General features: G+C 44.1%; 1 protein-coding gene across 3 annotated transcripts in view; it reads left to right on the top strand.

Moving 5' to 3' along the window:
• The window catches only part of LOC116257364 (DExH-box ATP-dependent RNA helicase DExH14), a 122,353-nt gene that overhangs the window by 63,529 nt on the left and 40,573 nt on the right, over nucleotides 1-18,251 (top strand). For all 3 annotated transcript variants that reach the window (XR_004173362.2, XM_031634010.2, XM_031634007.2), the window contains exons 36-40: nucleotides 6,233-6,382; nucleotides 6,465-6,656; nucleotides 6,770-6,835; nucleotides 6,919-7,074; nucleotides 7,149-7,292. Coding sequence is in view for 2 of the 3 variants with exons in the window: in XM_031634010.2 (XP_031489870.1) it covers nucleotides 6,233-6,382; nucleotides 6,465-6,656; nucleotides 6,770-6,835; nucleotides 6,919-7,074; nucleotides 7,149-7,292 (708 nt within the window). In the remaining variant the exon portion in view is untranslated. The remainder of the gene's footprint in view (nucleotides 1-6,232; nucleotides 6,383-6,464; nucleotides 6,657-6,769; nucleotides 6,836-6,918; nucleotides 7,075-7,148; nucleotides 7,293-18,251) is intronic.

The raw sequence follows: 18,251 nt of genomic DNA, 5'->3' as shown, positions 1-18,251 counted from the left end.
CGTCCACTAAACACCTCGAACTACGACCCACGTTGCTCAAGGCCTACTTGACGTGCCCGGTGTACCTGCAAACATAACCAAATGGTAAGTTCTCTACTCGTTTCGCTTACAATCGATACAAATCTGAAAATACCATCATCGAGGCATGTCTTCGCCTCAAATGGGTGTCGACCCACAAAGCCCTCTAAAAAGGGGTCTTTTTCCACCCGTCGAGGTTGCCACCAACGATTAGAACTCAAACTTATATTCGACTTATCACATGTGCGATTCTCACTTGTTTTCCATAGTTGAGGCGTCTTTCCCGCAATTAAGATTCTCAACATACAACGCATATGTACATCAATAGAAGCCTATTTCCCAAGCTTGCTAAAACGGTTCTAAACCTTCACCGCAACATCACAATCTCTACCATGCTTCCCTATTGCTTCGAAGATCAACACACCATGCTAGAAAACACTTACACACATAGATCCTCGTTCGTCTCAAAATGGGCATAAACTTCCCCAAAATAGCGACATCTCTAGCATGCCTTCTAAAACATCAATTTTTAATTCTAGCAAGCTCAAACAATAATTATACATGCTCTAACAGAAAATATTCGACAATTTAGGTTTCATATAGCCTTGCTCACCCCAAATTTAGTGTCCAAACTGCCGCAATGTTCTTAGCAGCCGCCTCAAGCGTTCGATCAAGTGCCAATGCCCAAAATTGATCGCTGCCTCCACCACCAATGCTTTCTCTTGACTGGTACGAGGGGAAAATGATGTGTTCCCAACTGAAATCGAAACCAACAGCCCCAAAACAGTCAAAAGCAGCAAGAAAAACGGACGGGGAAAAAGGGAGAGTGTGCAGCAGAGAGGACGAGAGAGTGTGGGAGTGAGAGCTCGAGCAGAGGAGGAGAGGGAGAGAAACAATAACAAAAAAGGTGGAAGGGGAGAGGCTACGCAGAGGAGGCCGTGTGGCAGAGGGGAGACGGCAAAACAGTGGGAGAGGGAGGAGGAGAAAAAAGAAGAGAGGGGAACCGGTGGCTTACCTACGCGCCATCACCGCCGTCGCCCTTCACCTTCTCCGCTGCTGCCATCTCTTCCGCCTCCTTCTTATCTGTGTTGTGTTCGTTGAAAGGAAGAGACGGAGAGGAAGAAGAGGAAGGAGAGGGAGACGCTAAGGAAAACGAGGGAGAAGAGCCCTCGTGTCGGGCTCTCACGCGGGTAAGTTGCGGGTCCGGGTCTAGACCCGGACCAACCCGACCTGCCAAGAAAACGAGTGTTACACCCTCACAGCTGTGCATATAAATTTCTATTGATGCCCACAGCTTCAATGTATCCACGTCCAGAGATTGATATATATATATTTATCAGATCTGATATGATCCACATTTCAGGCTGATCTTGTCGTCTCCCACACAGCAACAACCAATGTGATCTGGCCTGAGTTTCTTCTTCAACAGCAGCAACTAAGGAGCTTCTGATACAACCCTTTTCAGTCTTCCACGTTCCAAATCAGAGAGAAAAAGAAAAACTGTTCCACAGCAACTCCCACCCGCAACTTCCACGTAGTTGCTTATGCTGCACTACATCCATGTTAGGGACCTAATCACACATACCTCTCACGTGTGATTAGGTTTCCCTTCCACACTGTCCACTATTTCTCGATCAGCAGAGAGAAGAGAGAAAGGAAGGGTAGAGAATGAAAAGGAAAGAAATAGGAAGAGATAGAATAGGAGAAGAGATCGCCGGAAAATCACATCAGCCGTCACCGGATTGAGATAACCAGCTCTGATACCATGTTGAAAAAGATGGAGAAAAGAGAGGGAACACAAGAGAAGAGAACGAGAGGGAGAGAGAGAGAGTGAGTGTCACACCCCGACCTTTTGACGCTCAAACATTTTTTTTTTTTTCTAAACATCAAACATCGAGGTGCGACTACACAACAGTTCAAAAGAGATGAGCCAAGCAATTAAAAACAATGGGGCGAACTTTCATTTATATAATCATTTCAATTCATACAAAATCACATCTATGTATAACAAAAATGCCCCAGACTATATAATTGATACCTAACAAAAACAAGACATCAATAAAACCAAAATAAGACGCGCTGGCACTACAAAAGACACATCCCAAAACCTCCCCAGTAGGACGTGAGTGAAGCCATCTGCTCAACCTGCTGCCCCGGATCTGCCAAAACCTGAAAAAGAAACAACTGAAGGCTTAGCCTTCGCAGTATGGCAACAAGCCAGGAAAATACCAAACCCTCTTAGATAGGGCTCAAATCAGAAAACAATTATCAAAATCGTGGTGGCCCATAACAGTATGGATCCATTTCATCCGCTGCAGTGGTAGAGCACTCATCCATGGATGTGTGAAGTCCAAGGAGAGATACTCAGCCTTCCCTAGGACACCCAGGTTGGGAAGGCGGGAGCCCAACGCTCCAAGCACAACACACAACAGTACCCTGGGGCCTTGCACCGCCTGCGCTCCGAACAAAAGAGACTAGTGGCAAAAGCGGGACGTCTCCCAAACACATAGCCACATCCCACTGGCTTCTCATCTCTTATTCATTCATTCTATTCATTCTTATCATTAGATTAACACATTCACAAACTGACTGGCTAGCTCATGAGGTTGGTGCACTTCACGAATGCACCTACACCTCTAATTGCCTCCACACAAGGTCTACACATAACAATAACAGTCATAGCTAGCCGTCATACAATACGGGTACGACTACCCTTCAATTCCATTATTTGCACCATTGCCCGCAACAATGTGTAAGCAACAGAACAAAACATTCACATCATTCATCATATCAATCACATCTTAAAAAACTTAGCCAAACCACAGAGAGTAGTCTCGATCTGTGATTGGCTCGTAGCTGTCCTATGCAATTATCATTATAGGATGCTTTCTAATGCACAATTGGGGTCGAGGAGACACTCGACTCGATACCCCGTCTCATCTGTCCTAAACAGTTATCAATTCTAACATGCACATGCAAATGCGTAACATTTTCAAAACAAACTTCTCATAGTCTTTCCAAAACAATTCATATCATACATCAAAACATTTACATGCATACACACATTCATTCACTAAACAGTCAATCAATTGCATCACAATCCTAGGATCCCACGACCCTAGGAACACACATTCATACATTTGCCCCCGGCAGGGATTTGCCTGGAATGCTGCCATACCTGTGGCGCGCTCACAAACTCTTCAAAATGCCTCAAGTTTCAAATCCGGTAGCTCAAGGTCGACGGGACGTGCCCGGTGTTCCTGCAGACATAAACAAAATATAAGGTTCCTACTAGATACCCAAACAATTCAAACAAATACAAAACAACATCATTGAGGCACGTGTCATCTCCTCAAGAGGGTGTCGACGGGTAGTGTCGACCTACAAACTCTCCAATAGGTCACTGCCCAACTTCTTGCCGTGCCAACAGATGTCAAAACTCAATGCTTCGCCCAGTCCCTCACAACACATTTCTCATTTGCTTTCTGTAGTCTAGGCATCAACCCCATAGTCACACCCAACATACGTATGCTTTCCCTATTTAACTCCAAGGTGCAGCCATTCACAAAAACGTGTGCCACGTGCTCCCAAAGATGGTTTTGAATCTTCCCCACAACAACACAATCTCTACCATGCTTCCCTCCCTCATGCTTCGAAAATCAACTCATCATGCTTAAATGATCATTATAGGCATGAATCAACACTTCTCCATCATAATCCTAAATTTCCCCAAAAACAAAATCGTTATCATGTGTCCCAAATCATCAATTCTAAACTCTAACATGCTCAAACAATAATTATACATGTTCTCATAGATAATATTCAATAATTGAAGCTCAAATAGGCCTTGCTCACCCCAATCTAAATGTCCAAACTGCTGTGACGCCTCCGACAGCCACCTCAAGCGTACAATCGGTCCCCAAATGGCAGAAATTGTGCCAAGCCACCATACCAACACCACCTAAATGCTGATACGAGGGGAAGAACGTGTTCCCCAAACTGGAATCCTAATAAACAATGATGAAATCCATGAGAAAGAATGCTCGGTTGGGGAAAATGGGAAAAAGCAATCAGGAAATGGGGAGAGAGAGCTCAAGTAGGGAGCGTGTGGGCAGGGAGAGGCACTGATAGAGAGAGACGGACAGAGAGAGGGTTCAGACAGAAATGGGAAAGACAGCAAAGGGGAGGGAAATCGAGCGGGGCAAAGGGAGAGATGGTGAAGAGGAGACGGACGGGACGAGGAGGGAGCTCTAGCAGAGAGGGAGAGGGAGAAATCATGCGGCAAGGGGGGGTGCTGACGAAGTAGGGAGAGGCTGCGTGGGAGGGAGAAGAAGAAGCAGACAGAGAGGGTGAGAGAGGAAACTTACCCACGCTGTCGCCGTCGCCATCGCCGCCGCTGCCGTCGCCGGTCCAGCCACCGCCACCACCACACCGACCGCCACTTCTTCCTTGCTGCGGTCGTAGCAGAGGGAACAGTCGAAGAAGGAGAAGAAGAAGACGCTCAAGAAGTCGAGGGAGGAAAACTCCCTCGCGTGACGGGGCTCCCTTACACGAGTGGGCTCGGGTCCGGGTCTGGACCCGCTCCAACCCAACCTGTCTAAAAGAAAAGAACGAGCGTTACAGTGAGAACAAACAAAACGTACTTTCATTGCTAACCCTAATCTCTTATTTGAAGAGAGAATAGGGGTCGGCTAGTGTCTTTACACAAGAGAGACACAAAAAGATATTAATGACTCAAGAAGACTCTAACTTTTAGATAATCAGAAAACTACCACACTTAAATATAAACTTCCTAATTTCAACAGTTTACACGTTCCGTCGTGCCACCCCAATCACTCGACCGATCCTCAAAAGGCTAAGACTATATGCTGCCGTCGCCTCTAACACCCTGCATTCGCTGGTATGAGGGAAAAGGTGCAATCCTGACAACTGCCAAAACCAAGGCAACCCTAAAGAGCGTGAGGATGAGCAAGAGAGAGGTCTGACAATAGAATAGGGCATTCGGTGGAGAGGGAGATGGTTCGACTAAGGGAGATACGCACGGGAGAAAGACAATGATAGAGAGAAACCAAGAGAGAGAGAAGACAAACAAGAGGGGAAGAGTGCGGGAGACCAAGGGGAGCCAATGAGAGGGCTCGGTTGGGGGAGAGTGGAAAGAGAGATGCGAGAGTGAGTGACGGTGAGGGTGAGAGAAAGTTGGCGGGGGAGAGAGCAGAGGGTGAGAATGAGAGACCGTGAGGGGGAGAGAACACTGGTGGGAGAGAGAGTAGAGGGCGAGAATGAGAGACAGTGAGAGAATGCTGGCGGGAGAGAGAGAGCAGAGTGCAAGAACGAGAGACGGTGAGAGCGAGAGGAGGCTAGCGGGAGAGAGAGCAGAGGGCGAGAATGAGAGACAGTGAGAGTGAGAGAATGCTGGCGGGAGAGAGAGCAGAGTGCAAGAACGAGAGACGGGAGCGAGAGGAGGCTAGTGGGAGAGAGAGCAGAGGGCGAGAATGCGATAAGAACAAAGAGAGATTCGGTCGGGAGGATGGCTTATCTCAGCATTGCCGTCCTCCACCTCCGCCGCTGCTGCCTCTCCTTCTGCAGCTCCTTCTTCTGCCTCATGTTCCTCTGCATCAAAACCCAACAGCGAGAGAGATGAAGAGGGAGGGTCCCAACATCGGGCCTTCCTCTTCACGCAGGTGGAGTTTGGGACTGAGTCTGGACTCTGATCCCAAGCTGACCTGCGAAAATGCTGAACGTTACGTATACAATCAAATAACTATAGTTTATGAACTCAACTACAAAATGATGACTTATATACATCATGTGTTACATTAGTTTATTTCTTATAAACAACTATAGCTCATTTCATTGTTTGTGAGTGATTTTAAGTAATAGTCAGAATGGCGTTGAATGGAACAGTCTAGAATTGGGTGTATCAACCCGATTCAACCAATTCAGCTGATTCATCTGATCAAGAACTGAGTCCTGTATGATTCAGTGGCATTTGGGCCAGTGCTGGACTCCTGATCCAGGCCCTTGGTGATATGAGTCTGACTCAAGAGATTCCCAAGTCGACTCACCTGCTTTGCCAACTTTTCATGTCACCTAACGAACTCGAGTTATTTTGCTACTTAAAGTTATATTACTTTTGAATAACAAAGATAATCAAATAATTTTTTGCTGACTTGAATTTGCTGACACTGGTTGTGACATCTTTCTTCTGCTGCAGGGGTACCCTGGGAAATTTTATTGTCCACGGATGAATGGCATGAATAAACCTTCTTATGCAGCCATTTGTACTCACTCACCTACCAAACCTGTTCTTATATTTGTGTCATCCCGCCGTCAAACGAGGCTGACGGCACTAGATCTCATTCAGGTAAAAAGTGTACTGATTCACAAAAATGACTATTTTCTTTGTGAGCTTCTGGCAGCTGCTTCACTAAGTGTAAATTTCACAGTTTGCTGCTTCTGATGAGCGGCCGAGGCAGTTCTTGAATATGCCAGAGGAAGAGCTGCAGATGGTCCTTGTTCAGGTTAAGGATCTTAGTTTAAGGCATACTTTGCAGTTTGGCATTGGTTTGCACCATGCTGGTTTAAATGATAAAGATAGAGCTTTGGTTGAGGAGATGTTCGGGAACAACAGGATCCAGGTTGATGTCATCAATTTTCTTCACCCCACCCTCTTTTTTTCAATAGGTTTGCAGCTTTTTAGTATCTGAAGTTTTTTTGTCTGCTTTTGGCTAAAAACTTGCAATTGTTATAGGTCTTGGTCAGTACAAGCACTCTAGCATGGGGCGTGAATCTGCCAGCACATCTGGTGATAATAAAGGTGACAGGTTTCACTTTTGTCTATGTTTAAAAGCTAAAGCACTGACCTTTTTATCTGACTAGCTGCCTCTGTCTTTTTTTCAGGGAACTGAATTCTATGATGGGAAGGCAAAGAGATATGTTGACTTCCCAATTACAGATATCTTGCAAATGATGGGCCGTGCAGGTCGACCACAGTATGATCAGCAAGGAAAGGCTGTCATTCTTGTTCATGAGCCAAAAAAGAGTTTCTACAAAAAGGTACTTATGCTGCCAAGAAGAATGTTGTCTTCTTTTGCCAGTTGGGCAAGTCATACTAACTTTTTGTTCTCCAGTTCTTATATGAGCCATTTCCAGTGGAGAGCAGTCTGAAGGACCAGTTGCACGATAATATCAATGCTGAGATTGTTTCTGGTACCATCTGTAATAAAGAAGATGCTGTGTATTATCTCACATGGACTTATTTGTTCCGGCGTTTGGTAATTACTTTCCTACTGGTTTCCCCATTCTTATATATGTTGTTACTTGGATTAAATATGCTTTCTCAATTAGTCGTGGCTTAGTCCTGTTTTCTAACTTTCCAACAGTAGGCGCATCCTTTTTTGTTTCCTAATGTTGTAAATACCTATATGTTATGTTGATGTTGCCAACAGTTGGTGCACACATATTTCCGATAGCTATCGGGACAAATTTCAACATGAGATGTTGACAAGGAATAATATGTAATTGGAAAAGGACTCTAACATCAACTGTTTTTTTTAACACAATCTAAAAGGTTCTAGACAATATCATTTACATCAGCTTTTAGTTGGAGTGGCCTTCATTAGGGTTGTCGATCTGCTTTCGAGTTAAATCTCCAATTGATTGGGGCAGATTTAGTTTCTGTTGGTAAAGTTCGAGTATACTTAAGTTTTTTATGGCAGAGCCCGATCAGACATGGAGATAGACCAAACATGTCTTGGATCTAGGATGTAGGCAAAACTTGTCTAGGTCTAAACACATTCAATCCTTTAGTATACTTGATGGACATGGCTGAGTTCTATGTGATAGTGGTTGCTTCAAAATTTTGTTTGCACCTGAGTCAACGTGGTTGCGGGCACGTGTATGGGCTGTGGAACAGATGTGGTACCAACTCTACTTGACCGAGTAGGGCGCTGTTGACAGCACACCTCCCACACAGTAAAAGAAAATTTTCCCATTTTTCCTGTCTTGTCCTCCTCCTCTCTTTCTCTCTCTCTGTCTCTTCCGTTTGTTTCCTTCCTTTTTGTTTTTGCCTTTCTCTCTCTTTCCCCCCTATGTCTCTCTTTCTTTTTCACTCATGGCACACACTCTTTCTAGCTTTCTCTCACACTTTTTTAAAGGAAATAAAAGGACAACACCCTCTTCTCCTTTAATCCCTTTTAAATAGGTATGACAGTCTATTGTCCCTGTTATCCTCCTAATCCCTTTTGAAAAAAATGGATGAACTGTCTTCCTTTCAGAAAGGGGGCGACCAGGATGTTATTTGACAACCTTGTGTCATCTAACAAAAAGTAAAAATAATTAAAAATAATTATAAGTAGAAGATATATATATGTATATATAAAAGATATATATATATATATATATGTATGTATAATTGTATATATATAATGTTAAATAATTAATCAATTATATAACAAATTATGCATATTTATATACTCCTGCCACACCTGTTCCCAATCTTTTTGAAAATTACTGCACCCACACCCTGTACCTGTGTGACATAATTAGAACTACAATATGTAAAACATCTTATGTCCTAAGAATATGTCTGTCCATGTAAATGGTGTACATATTTACATATTTTATTGATGAGCTAGGGTTATGAGGGCTGTTGAAACACAAAAGGAATAGAACAGTCGCCAAGCACAGATTCCACGTGGAAAACCCCTCAACTAGAGGGAAAAAACCACGGGTGAGGAGGACTGGTGCCCACTAGCAGCCAGACACACTCTCTCTTCAATATTTCAATCACACACTGAAAATTAAGGATTACAAAGGTTGGGTAGGGCCATAACAGGATAACACACTAGATCAGGCCGAGACCCAGACCCGAACAGGTGACTCATTTACAACATATGTCAACAAGGGCTATGATAGGAGCGGTTGCCACCTCCCTTTCGTGCACTTTTTTCTCTTCTTTCTTCTTTTTTTCTGAACTTGAACTATGGCAGCTTTATCCAGTTTATACTCAAATATTTTTGTGGTACCAAAGCCAGTTCATGGACTTCTCCAAAAGGTATGCTCAAAGAAATCTAAAATTTGTTTTTTCAGTCAGGAAATTTTTCTGTTCCTGGTTCTCTTATCTTATCTGGGCTTTGCCCCACTTTATCTCTGATATTCTCACTTATAATGTCACACCCCGACCTTTTTGACACACAACCATTTTTTTTTTTTTTAACTCCAACATTGAGGTGTGACTACACATCAGTTCAAAAAGAAATGAGCCAAGCAATTCAAAACAATGGGGCAAACTTTCCATTTTATATAGCCTTACAGTCCAACTGTACATTTCAATCACATACATTTCAGTTTCATTACTATCAGTGAATTTACAGTTCCTGTGGGTGCAAACACAGGCACGTGCACACCGCGGGCGGCCCACAGCCGAGAGACAACCCCCGTGGTGGCCCAGAACAGTATGAATCCATCTATCCGCTGCAGCGGTAGAGCACTCATCCATGGATGTGTGAATTCCAAGGAGAGATACTCAGCCTTCCCTAGGACACCCAGGTTGGGAAGGCGGGAGCCTACGCTCCAAGCACATCACACAACAGTACCCTGGGGCCTTGCACCGCCTGCGCTCCGAACAGGCGAGACCAATGGCAAAAGCGGGACAACTCCCATACACATAGTCACATCCCACTGGCCTCTCATCTCTTATTCTTTCATTCTTATACTTATACTTGCACAAACACAATTAACTGGCTGGCTCATGAGGTTGGTTCACTTCACGAGTGAACCCACACCTCCAATTGCCTCCACACGAGGGTTACACATAACCACAACAGTTTTGGCTAGCCGTCATAACAATATGGGTACAACTACCCACTGTACAAACATTTGCATCATTGCCCGCGGCAATGGGTATTCAATAAACATAACATTCACATTCATCATCATAACAATCACATCTTTGAAAACTTAGCCAAACCACAGAGAGTAGTCTCAATCTGTGGTGGGCTCGTAGCTGTCCTATGCAGTTATCATTCTAGAATGCTTTCTAATGCACAATTGGGGTCGAGGAGACACTCGACTCGATACCCCGCCTCATCTGTCCTAAACAGTTATCAATTCTAGCATGAACATGCAAATGCGTAACATTATCAAAACAATTCATATCATATATCAATTTATGTACATGCATACACACATCACGGAACACTCAATCAATTCACATCACAAATCCTAGGATCTCATGATCCTAGGAACACGCATTCATTCACTTGCCCAGGCAGGGATTTGCCTGGAATGTCGCCATACCTGAGGCGCGTTCACAAGAATCTTCAAAATGCCTCGAGCTTCGAATCCGGTAGCTCAAGGTCGACGGGACGTACCCGGTGTACCTGCAAACACAAACACAAGATAAGATTCCTACTACATACCTCAACAATTTAAACAAAAACAAAACAAAATCATTGAGGCACGTGTCATCGCCTCAAGAGGGTGTCGACGGGTAGTGTCGACCCACAAGTTCTCCAATAGGTCACTTCCCAACTTCTAGCCGTGCCAATAGATGCCAAAACTCAAAGCCCTCAATCCGTCTATCACTAACGCCTTTCTCAAAACTCTCTTTTTCTTAAATCAAGGCGTCAACCCCAAAGATACATCCAACTTATGTACGTTATCCCTATTTAACTCCAAGATGCACCCGTTCACAAAAACGCGTGCTACAAGCTCACTAAAACGGTCCTAAATCTTCCCCACAACCTCACAAATCCTACCATGTTTCCCCTAATGCTTCGAAAATTAATCCATCAAGCTTAAATAATCATCCAAAATATGAATCTTCGCTTTCCAACATAATTGCAAGCTTTCCCCCAAAAACGAAATCACTAACATGTGCTCCAAATAATCAATTCTAAGCTCTAGCATGCTCAAACAATAATTATACGCGTTCCCAAGAAAAATATATCATAAAAATAGGTTCAATTTCGCCTTGCTCACCCCTGATTGAAGGTCTAAACTGCTGTAATCCTCCCGGCAGCCACCTCACGCGTCCAAGTGGTCCCCAAACGGCTAAAATCCTCCAATGCCGCCACTACCAAGGCCTTCTCTAATTGCTGTTACGAGGGGGAGGACAAATCCCCAAGCTGAAATCAGATCCAACAGTGATAGAATAGTGAAAATCAGTGAGAGAGAGTGCTTGATTGGAGAAAATAGAAAGCAAACAGAAAATGGGGAGAGAGCGTGAAGCGTGGACAGAGAGGGAGGTCGAATAGAGGGAGAAAGAGAGAAAAACGGAGGGGGACTGATAGGGGAGAGGGTTCGGTCAAAAGGGGAAAAGAAGGCAGTGAGGGGAGAGGACGGGAGAGAAGAGAGAGACGGTGGAGAGTGAGGAGAGGGATTGTGTGGAGAAGAGGGCACGAGAGAAAAGAGGGAGACGGCCAGAGAGAGGCGTTGGGTGAAGAGGGGAGACGAGAGACAGTGGGAGAGGGAGGAGGGAAAAGAAAACGGGAAGAAGAAGAGAGAAGAGAGGAAGAGGCAGGGGACGACAGGGTTCATCTCAAGTGCCGCCGTCGTCGCCGTCGCCCTCGCCGCCGCCGCCGTCGTCTTCTTCCCTGAGTTCCGGTCGTGGGTAAGGAGGAGACGGTAAGAGGAAAACGAAGGAGAAGAGAAAACGAGGGAGGAGAGACGGCGTCGGGCTCCCTCGCGTGGGGCTAGGGTCCGGGTCTGGACCCTGACCCGACCCGCTCTGCCCAAACGCCTCGCGTTACATATAATTCCTATGTCTTATTCTTTGATCTTGATTCCTGCTGGTTAAAGTGTTTTCAGGTCTGATTGCCAATTCACAATTGCTCTCCCATCAGATATCTTATGTCAATCTAAAGTCAATGTTGTTTCCCAACATGAGTTCATATTGGTCTGCCTTAACAATTTGTTTCTGACATTAGTTCAAACCTTTGTTGTCATCATATCTAACTACCATCTGCTGATGCCATCTATCCCTCATAGATTTGTTATTCAATCGTGCTTTCAATCACCACATGGTTTTCCCTCATTCTTCCTTGTTCCTTGTAACATGCTTTGTTTCCAATCAGCAAGAATTGACAATTGTCATATTATCATAAAAAACACTTCTTTTTATAAGTTTTAAACGACAATTTAATTTATCACATTTTTTCGTGTTTTTTTGGAAAAAAAAACGTTTTTTGTCACACTGTGCATAACAGAAACTAGACATCAATGAGACCAAAATATGACGCGCCAACACGACTATAGACCCAAAATCTCCCCAATAGAATGTGAGCGAAGCCATCTAATCAACCTGTTGCCACGGGTTTGCCAAAACTTGAAAAAGGTAAACAACGAAAGGCTTAGCCTTCGCAGTATGACAACAAACCAGATAATTCCCTAAACCTCTAAAGTAAAGACTCAAATATGGAGTCTAACATATAACAAAACATATCACTATGAAAACATGATAAGCGCATGCAGTCACATATCTTGTCATGGTAGTCCTTCACGTAATCCACAATATGTAGGGACCTCTCAATAGCTACAATCCGCACATCATATTCAATTTAAGCATATTCACTTCATTCACATTCATTTCATTTACATTCGATTAAGTGCATTGATAGTTCCTGTGGATGCAAACACAGGAGCGTGCACACCACAAGCGACCTACAATCGCGAGACAACCCCCGTGTTGGACTGTGCACCCTTGTCATGATTTATTAGTTTACACTGATGCAGATTGGACTGTTGGTCCAGATGATCAGAGATCAGTATCAGGTTATTGTGTCTTTCTTGGACCTAATTTTGTTTCTTATAGTAGAAAACAAAAGGTAGTTGCTAGATCAAGTGCAGAGGCAAAGTACATGCCATGGCAGCTGCTACTGCAGAAGTGGCTTGGATTAGACATTTATTGTAAGAATTGCATGAACTAGTGGAAAGTTGTTCATTGTTGTGTGATAATGAAAGTGCTATTCAAATTTCTCTTAATCTTACTGATAAAGTTTAGAAATGATTATATTTTGATTAACATCGAAATCTTCCCTAACTCCTCTTTATATAGACTAGAGGAGAGTGAGAAGATACAAGAGAACCATCTAAAGGAAATATTATTACAAAAGTACCCTCTTAAACCTAAAACTGAATATAAACACGTCTTCACACTCCCCCTCAAGTTGGAGCGTATATGTCAAATAGGCTCAACTTGGAACAGCAGCTTTGGAATGGTCCCCTTGCAAGAGCCTTAGTAAAGATATCAGCCGTTTGCCCTGTAGTTGAAATGTGTGAGGTACTTACAAACCCCTTTTGAATCATGTCTCTGGTATAGTGACAATCTACTTCAACATGCTTGGTTCTTTCATGAAAAGCCGGATTATTAGCAATAAACAGTGCAGCTTTGTTATCACATAACAATTGCATAGGAAGAGGCACTTCGACAGTAAGATCCAACATCAGGGATCTAACCCACATAACTTCAGCAGTAGCCTGAGCCATAGCTCTGTACTCAGATTCTGCACTTGATCTGGCAACCACTGTTTGTTTCTTACTCTTCCATGTAACCAAGTTGGATCCAATAAACACACAAAATCCAGTGGTGGATTTTCTGTCCGAGGGGCATCCCGCATAGTCGGCATCAACATACACAGATATGGTGAGTGAGGTACCATTCCGAAAGAAGTCCCGTTCCTGGTGAATTCTTTAGATACCTAAGAATCATCATAGCAGCATCCCAATGAACTTTCCTGGGCTTATCCATAAATTGACTTACTCTGCTAACAACATAGGCAATGTCAGGTCGAGTAACAGTGATGTATAGGAGCTTGCCAACAATCCCTCTATACTGTCTCGCATCAACATCTTCAGTATCATCATCATACAAGCGGGTATTGATATCCATAGGCGTGGATGCAGGTCGACACCCCAGCATCCCTGTCTCTTGCAAAACATCAGTAACGTATTTCCTCTGGCACATGATAAGGCCCTTTCGATTTCTGGCAAACTCAATACCGAGGAAATAACGTAGTTCACCAAGGTCCTTGGTGACAAAGTGTTGTCCAAGGACATCCTTGATGTTGGAAATCCCCTGATCATCATCCCCTGTAACAATGATATCATCAACATAAACAAGAACTATCACTGTACCTGTAGAAGTCTTCTTGACAAAGAGGGAATGATCTGCCGAAGAACGTCTGAAGCCCTCATTCTCAATATTCTCTGACAATTTCTGAAACCAAGCTCGAGGACTCTGTTTCAGACCATAAATCGCCTTTCGCAATCTGCACACTTTCTGACACTCCCCCTCAGCAACAAACCCTGGTGGTTGCTGCATATACACTTCTTCATGTAAGTCACCATAGAGAAAGACATTTTTGACATCAAGCTGTGATAGGGACCAATTCTTGCTGACAGCCACAGCAAGGAGAATCCGTAAAGAAGCATGTCGTGCCACAGGAGAGAAGGTATCATAATTATCAACCCCATAAGTTTGGGTATAGCCTTTAGCAACCAGACGAGCCTTATATCTGTCAATGTTGCCATCCGCTCTGTATTTGATAGTAAAGACCCATCTGCAACCAACAATGGCTGCATCAGCTGAAGGAGTAACAAGTGTCCAGGTACCTCTAGACTGAAGAGCATCCATCTCTTCTTGCATAGCTGCGGCCCATTTTGGATCAGAGAGAGCATCCATGGGAGTCTGTGGAAGAGCAATAGCCGACAGCCCCTTGACAAACTGTCGGTACATAGGAGTGAGTCTATCCATGGATAAATGACCAGAGATAGGATGCAAAGTGCAACTGCGTTTGCCTTTCCTTTGAGCAATGGGCATATCAAGTTCATTAGGAGCATGAACATGCTCGTGATATTCTCCTATGTCATCATTACATAAAGAATTGTCAGCAGGGTTTGTGTCAGGAATTACCTTGGGCGTGCTGGGTGAAGGCATAGGTGCGCAGTGAGCAGGCGCAACAGGTTTAGTACGACGTTGATAGACAGCCCCAAAACGTGAATCAACTGGTTTTGGACAACTCATGAGAGGTAGAGGAAGATGGACTTCATCATTCAATTCAGGCGCCCTTAATTGAGTTCCATTTGGGGAGAAGAAAGAGGTTGACTCAAAGAATGTAACATCAGCACTCACATAATACCGACGAGTAGAAGGATCATAACATCGATATCCCTTTTGAGTGCGGGAATAACCAACAAAGATCGTTTTGATGGCCCGAGGAGACAACTTATCTCGCCCAGGACAAAGCAACTGAACAAAGGCAACACATCCAAAAACACGAGGTGGAACAGAAAACAAGTCTCTGTCAGGAAAAAGGACAGAGATAGGAATAAGGTCTCCCAACACAGATGACGGCATACGATTAATAAGATAGCATGCTGTGAGAACAGCATCTCCCTAGTAAGAATGGGGAACATGGCTATGTATGATAATGGTTCTGGCAACATCAAGAATATGACGGTGTTTCCTTTCAGCAACCCCATTTTGTTGGGAGGTATAGGCACAAGAAGTTTGGTGGATGATACCCTTATCCCTGAAAAATTGTTTTAAAGAGGAAGCACAGAACTCAAGAGCATTGTCAGAGCGCACAATTTTGACACAAGTATCAAACTGAGTCAGAATTTCATTGATAAAATTTTTTATTACATGACCCACTTCAGATTTATTCTTCATAAGAAAAACCCAACTAACACGACTGTGGTCATCGACAGCAACAAGATAATACCGATGACCTTGAAGATCAGGTGTACGACTCGGGCCCCAAACATCAAAATGAAGTAACTCAAATACAGAATGGCTACTTCTACTGGGCCGCGGAGGAAAGGATGACCGATGGTGTTTGCCCAACTGACAAGACTCACATTGAAAAGAAGACCTAGGAGACAGCTGAGGAAGAACATGCAGCAGTTTCTGAAACGGTAGATGTCCAAAACGTAAATGCCAAGTATAAGCCGAGGATGAGGATGACCCTGAGGAGGTAGACCCAGCAAAGGGAAAGGGATGCACTAGCCTGTAAAGACCTCCCTGTTCACGGCCACTGCCAATCACCCTGCCCGTCAGTATATCCTGAAACACAAGAGAAGAGGAGTCAAATATCGCACGACAGTTTAAATCTCTGGTAATCTGACTGATAGACAGTAGACTATGTGGGAATTCTGGTGCATGAAGAACATGTTGCAACGGCAATGATGAAGTAAGTTGGACCTCTCCACGTCCAACAACTGGAGAATATTTTCCATCTGCTAGAATAACCGAGCGACCAGGTGGAGTAGGGACATAAGAAGTAAACTGTGCCTTGTCTCCACAGAGATGTGTCGATGCACCCGAATCAATGAGCCAATCTGTAGTGTCAGTAGCAGGAGTATAGTCAGAATACATACCAGATGAAGACGCACTGGCAGCAGTAGTGATAGTAGAGGTGGTCGGATCAGGAGCTGGTTGAGTTCTATCTCCAATCAAGTTTCTCAACTCAGAGATAATATCATCTACACGTAACTCACTAGAAGAGACAGTATGCTGAGTCTTAGGCGGCTCTGGAGAATCAGTAAATACAGTCTGATTTGCAACAGCTGGACGACCATGTTTCTGCCAACACTTATCCACAATGTGACCAATGCGATGACAAAACTGACATACTGGGCGCGAAGTCGAATTGCCACGACCACGGCATCCTCGTCCTCTGGCAAAGAGGGACCCACCTCTGCCACGAGTAGCAAGCATAGCAGAAGTGGTATCAAGAACAGTCGATGCAGGGATTGGAATTCTGCTTAGCCTACTATAAGCCTCATCAATAGGGGGAATCGAGGGACTAGTAAGCATCTGATTCTTTGCTGATTCATAAACAGAGTCTAATCCAGAGAGAAATACCCCTACCATAAGCATATCTCTATATGCCTTTTGTTGTTCACACTTACATGCAGGGAAGTAGCTATTTAGTCTCTCAAACATGGACTTGAGACTAGAATAATAAGTATGAAGAGGTCGACCATCTTGTCGCATCTGATGAATATCATGATGAAGCTGCATAATTCTTGTTTCATTCCTTGCTTGTGAATAGGTGGCTGCAAGGGAATCCCACATATCCTTTGCACTTTCCTTATGCAAGACTTCATTTGCAATGTCTTGAGAAAGAGTACCAACAATCCATACCATAACCAACGAATTATCTTTAAACCAAGTAGTATATTTTCCTACCTTCTGTACGGGCTCGGGCTCCAATATGAGATGTTCCTTCTCATGAGCGATCAAGGTTCTTTTTACTTGCATGGCCCACATCTCGTAATTACCCCCATCCATTTTGGTGATAATGCTGGAAAATGGGGAACTCTTCATCTCTCCCGACGATACAAAGGAAGAGGTATTAACTCCACTGTTAATTTCAGACATCTTTCAACACAAAGGAGGAAACCGAGCCACGGAATAGGAAGTGCAGGCAAAAAAAAATACAATCACATATGTAAAGACAACATGCTGATCATCAAGCAATATGCAGTCAAACGCACGAAGTAATCCATAAGTCTGATCGGCTGGAAGAGGCAACAACAGAGCTGACAACGCTGATCAGACACACGCCGACGAAGAAGAACGAAGAGAGAGATACCAGAGACGACAGCGAAGACGCTGAGAAGAAGATCAGCGTGCAGAGCAGCGGTGGAGCAGCAGTGAAGAGAAAAAACAAAGAAGGACACGGTAGCGGCGGGCGACTCTGCGAGACGAGCGCAGACGACGCTGCGGGAGCAGCGGCGGGAGACAAGTGCAGACAGCGGCAGGCGAGATGGCAGCGACGGGCGGAATGGCAGCGACGGGCGGAGATGGCAGCGGCAGGCGGAGATGGCAGTGGCGGGCGGAGATGGTAGCGGTGCCGGTCAGGCGGCGGGTGGCGCCGCTCAATCAGCGACGACGCGCTGAGGAGGAGGCGGCTGGCGCTCTGATACCATGATAAAGTTTAGAAATGATTATATTTTGATTAACATCGAAATCTGCCCTAACTCCTCTTTATATAGACTAGAGGAGAGTGAGAAGATACAAGAGAACCATCTAAAGGAAATATTATTACAAAAATACCCTCTTAAACCTAAAACTGAATATAAACACGTCTTAACACTTACACGACACAGCGAAACCAAACATATTGAGATTGACCAACATTTTACTAGGCAAAAGATTGAAGATAAAGAAATTGAGCCTCGTTTTTTCTACTCAAATGATCAAATTGCTGATTTGCTTACTAAAG

Source organism: Nymphaea colorata, chromosome 7 (genome assembly GCF_008831285.2).
Source record: "Nymphaea colorata isolate Beijing-Zhang1983 chromosome 7, ASM883128v2, whole genome shotgun sequence".
Classification (NCBI taxonomy): Eukaryota; Viridiplantae; Streptophyta; class Magnoliopsida; order Nymphaeales; family Nymphaeaceae; genus Nymphaea; species Nymphaea colorata.
Note: the sequence above shows the minus strand (reverse complement) of the source record. Positions and strands in the feature narration are given on the sequence as shown.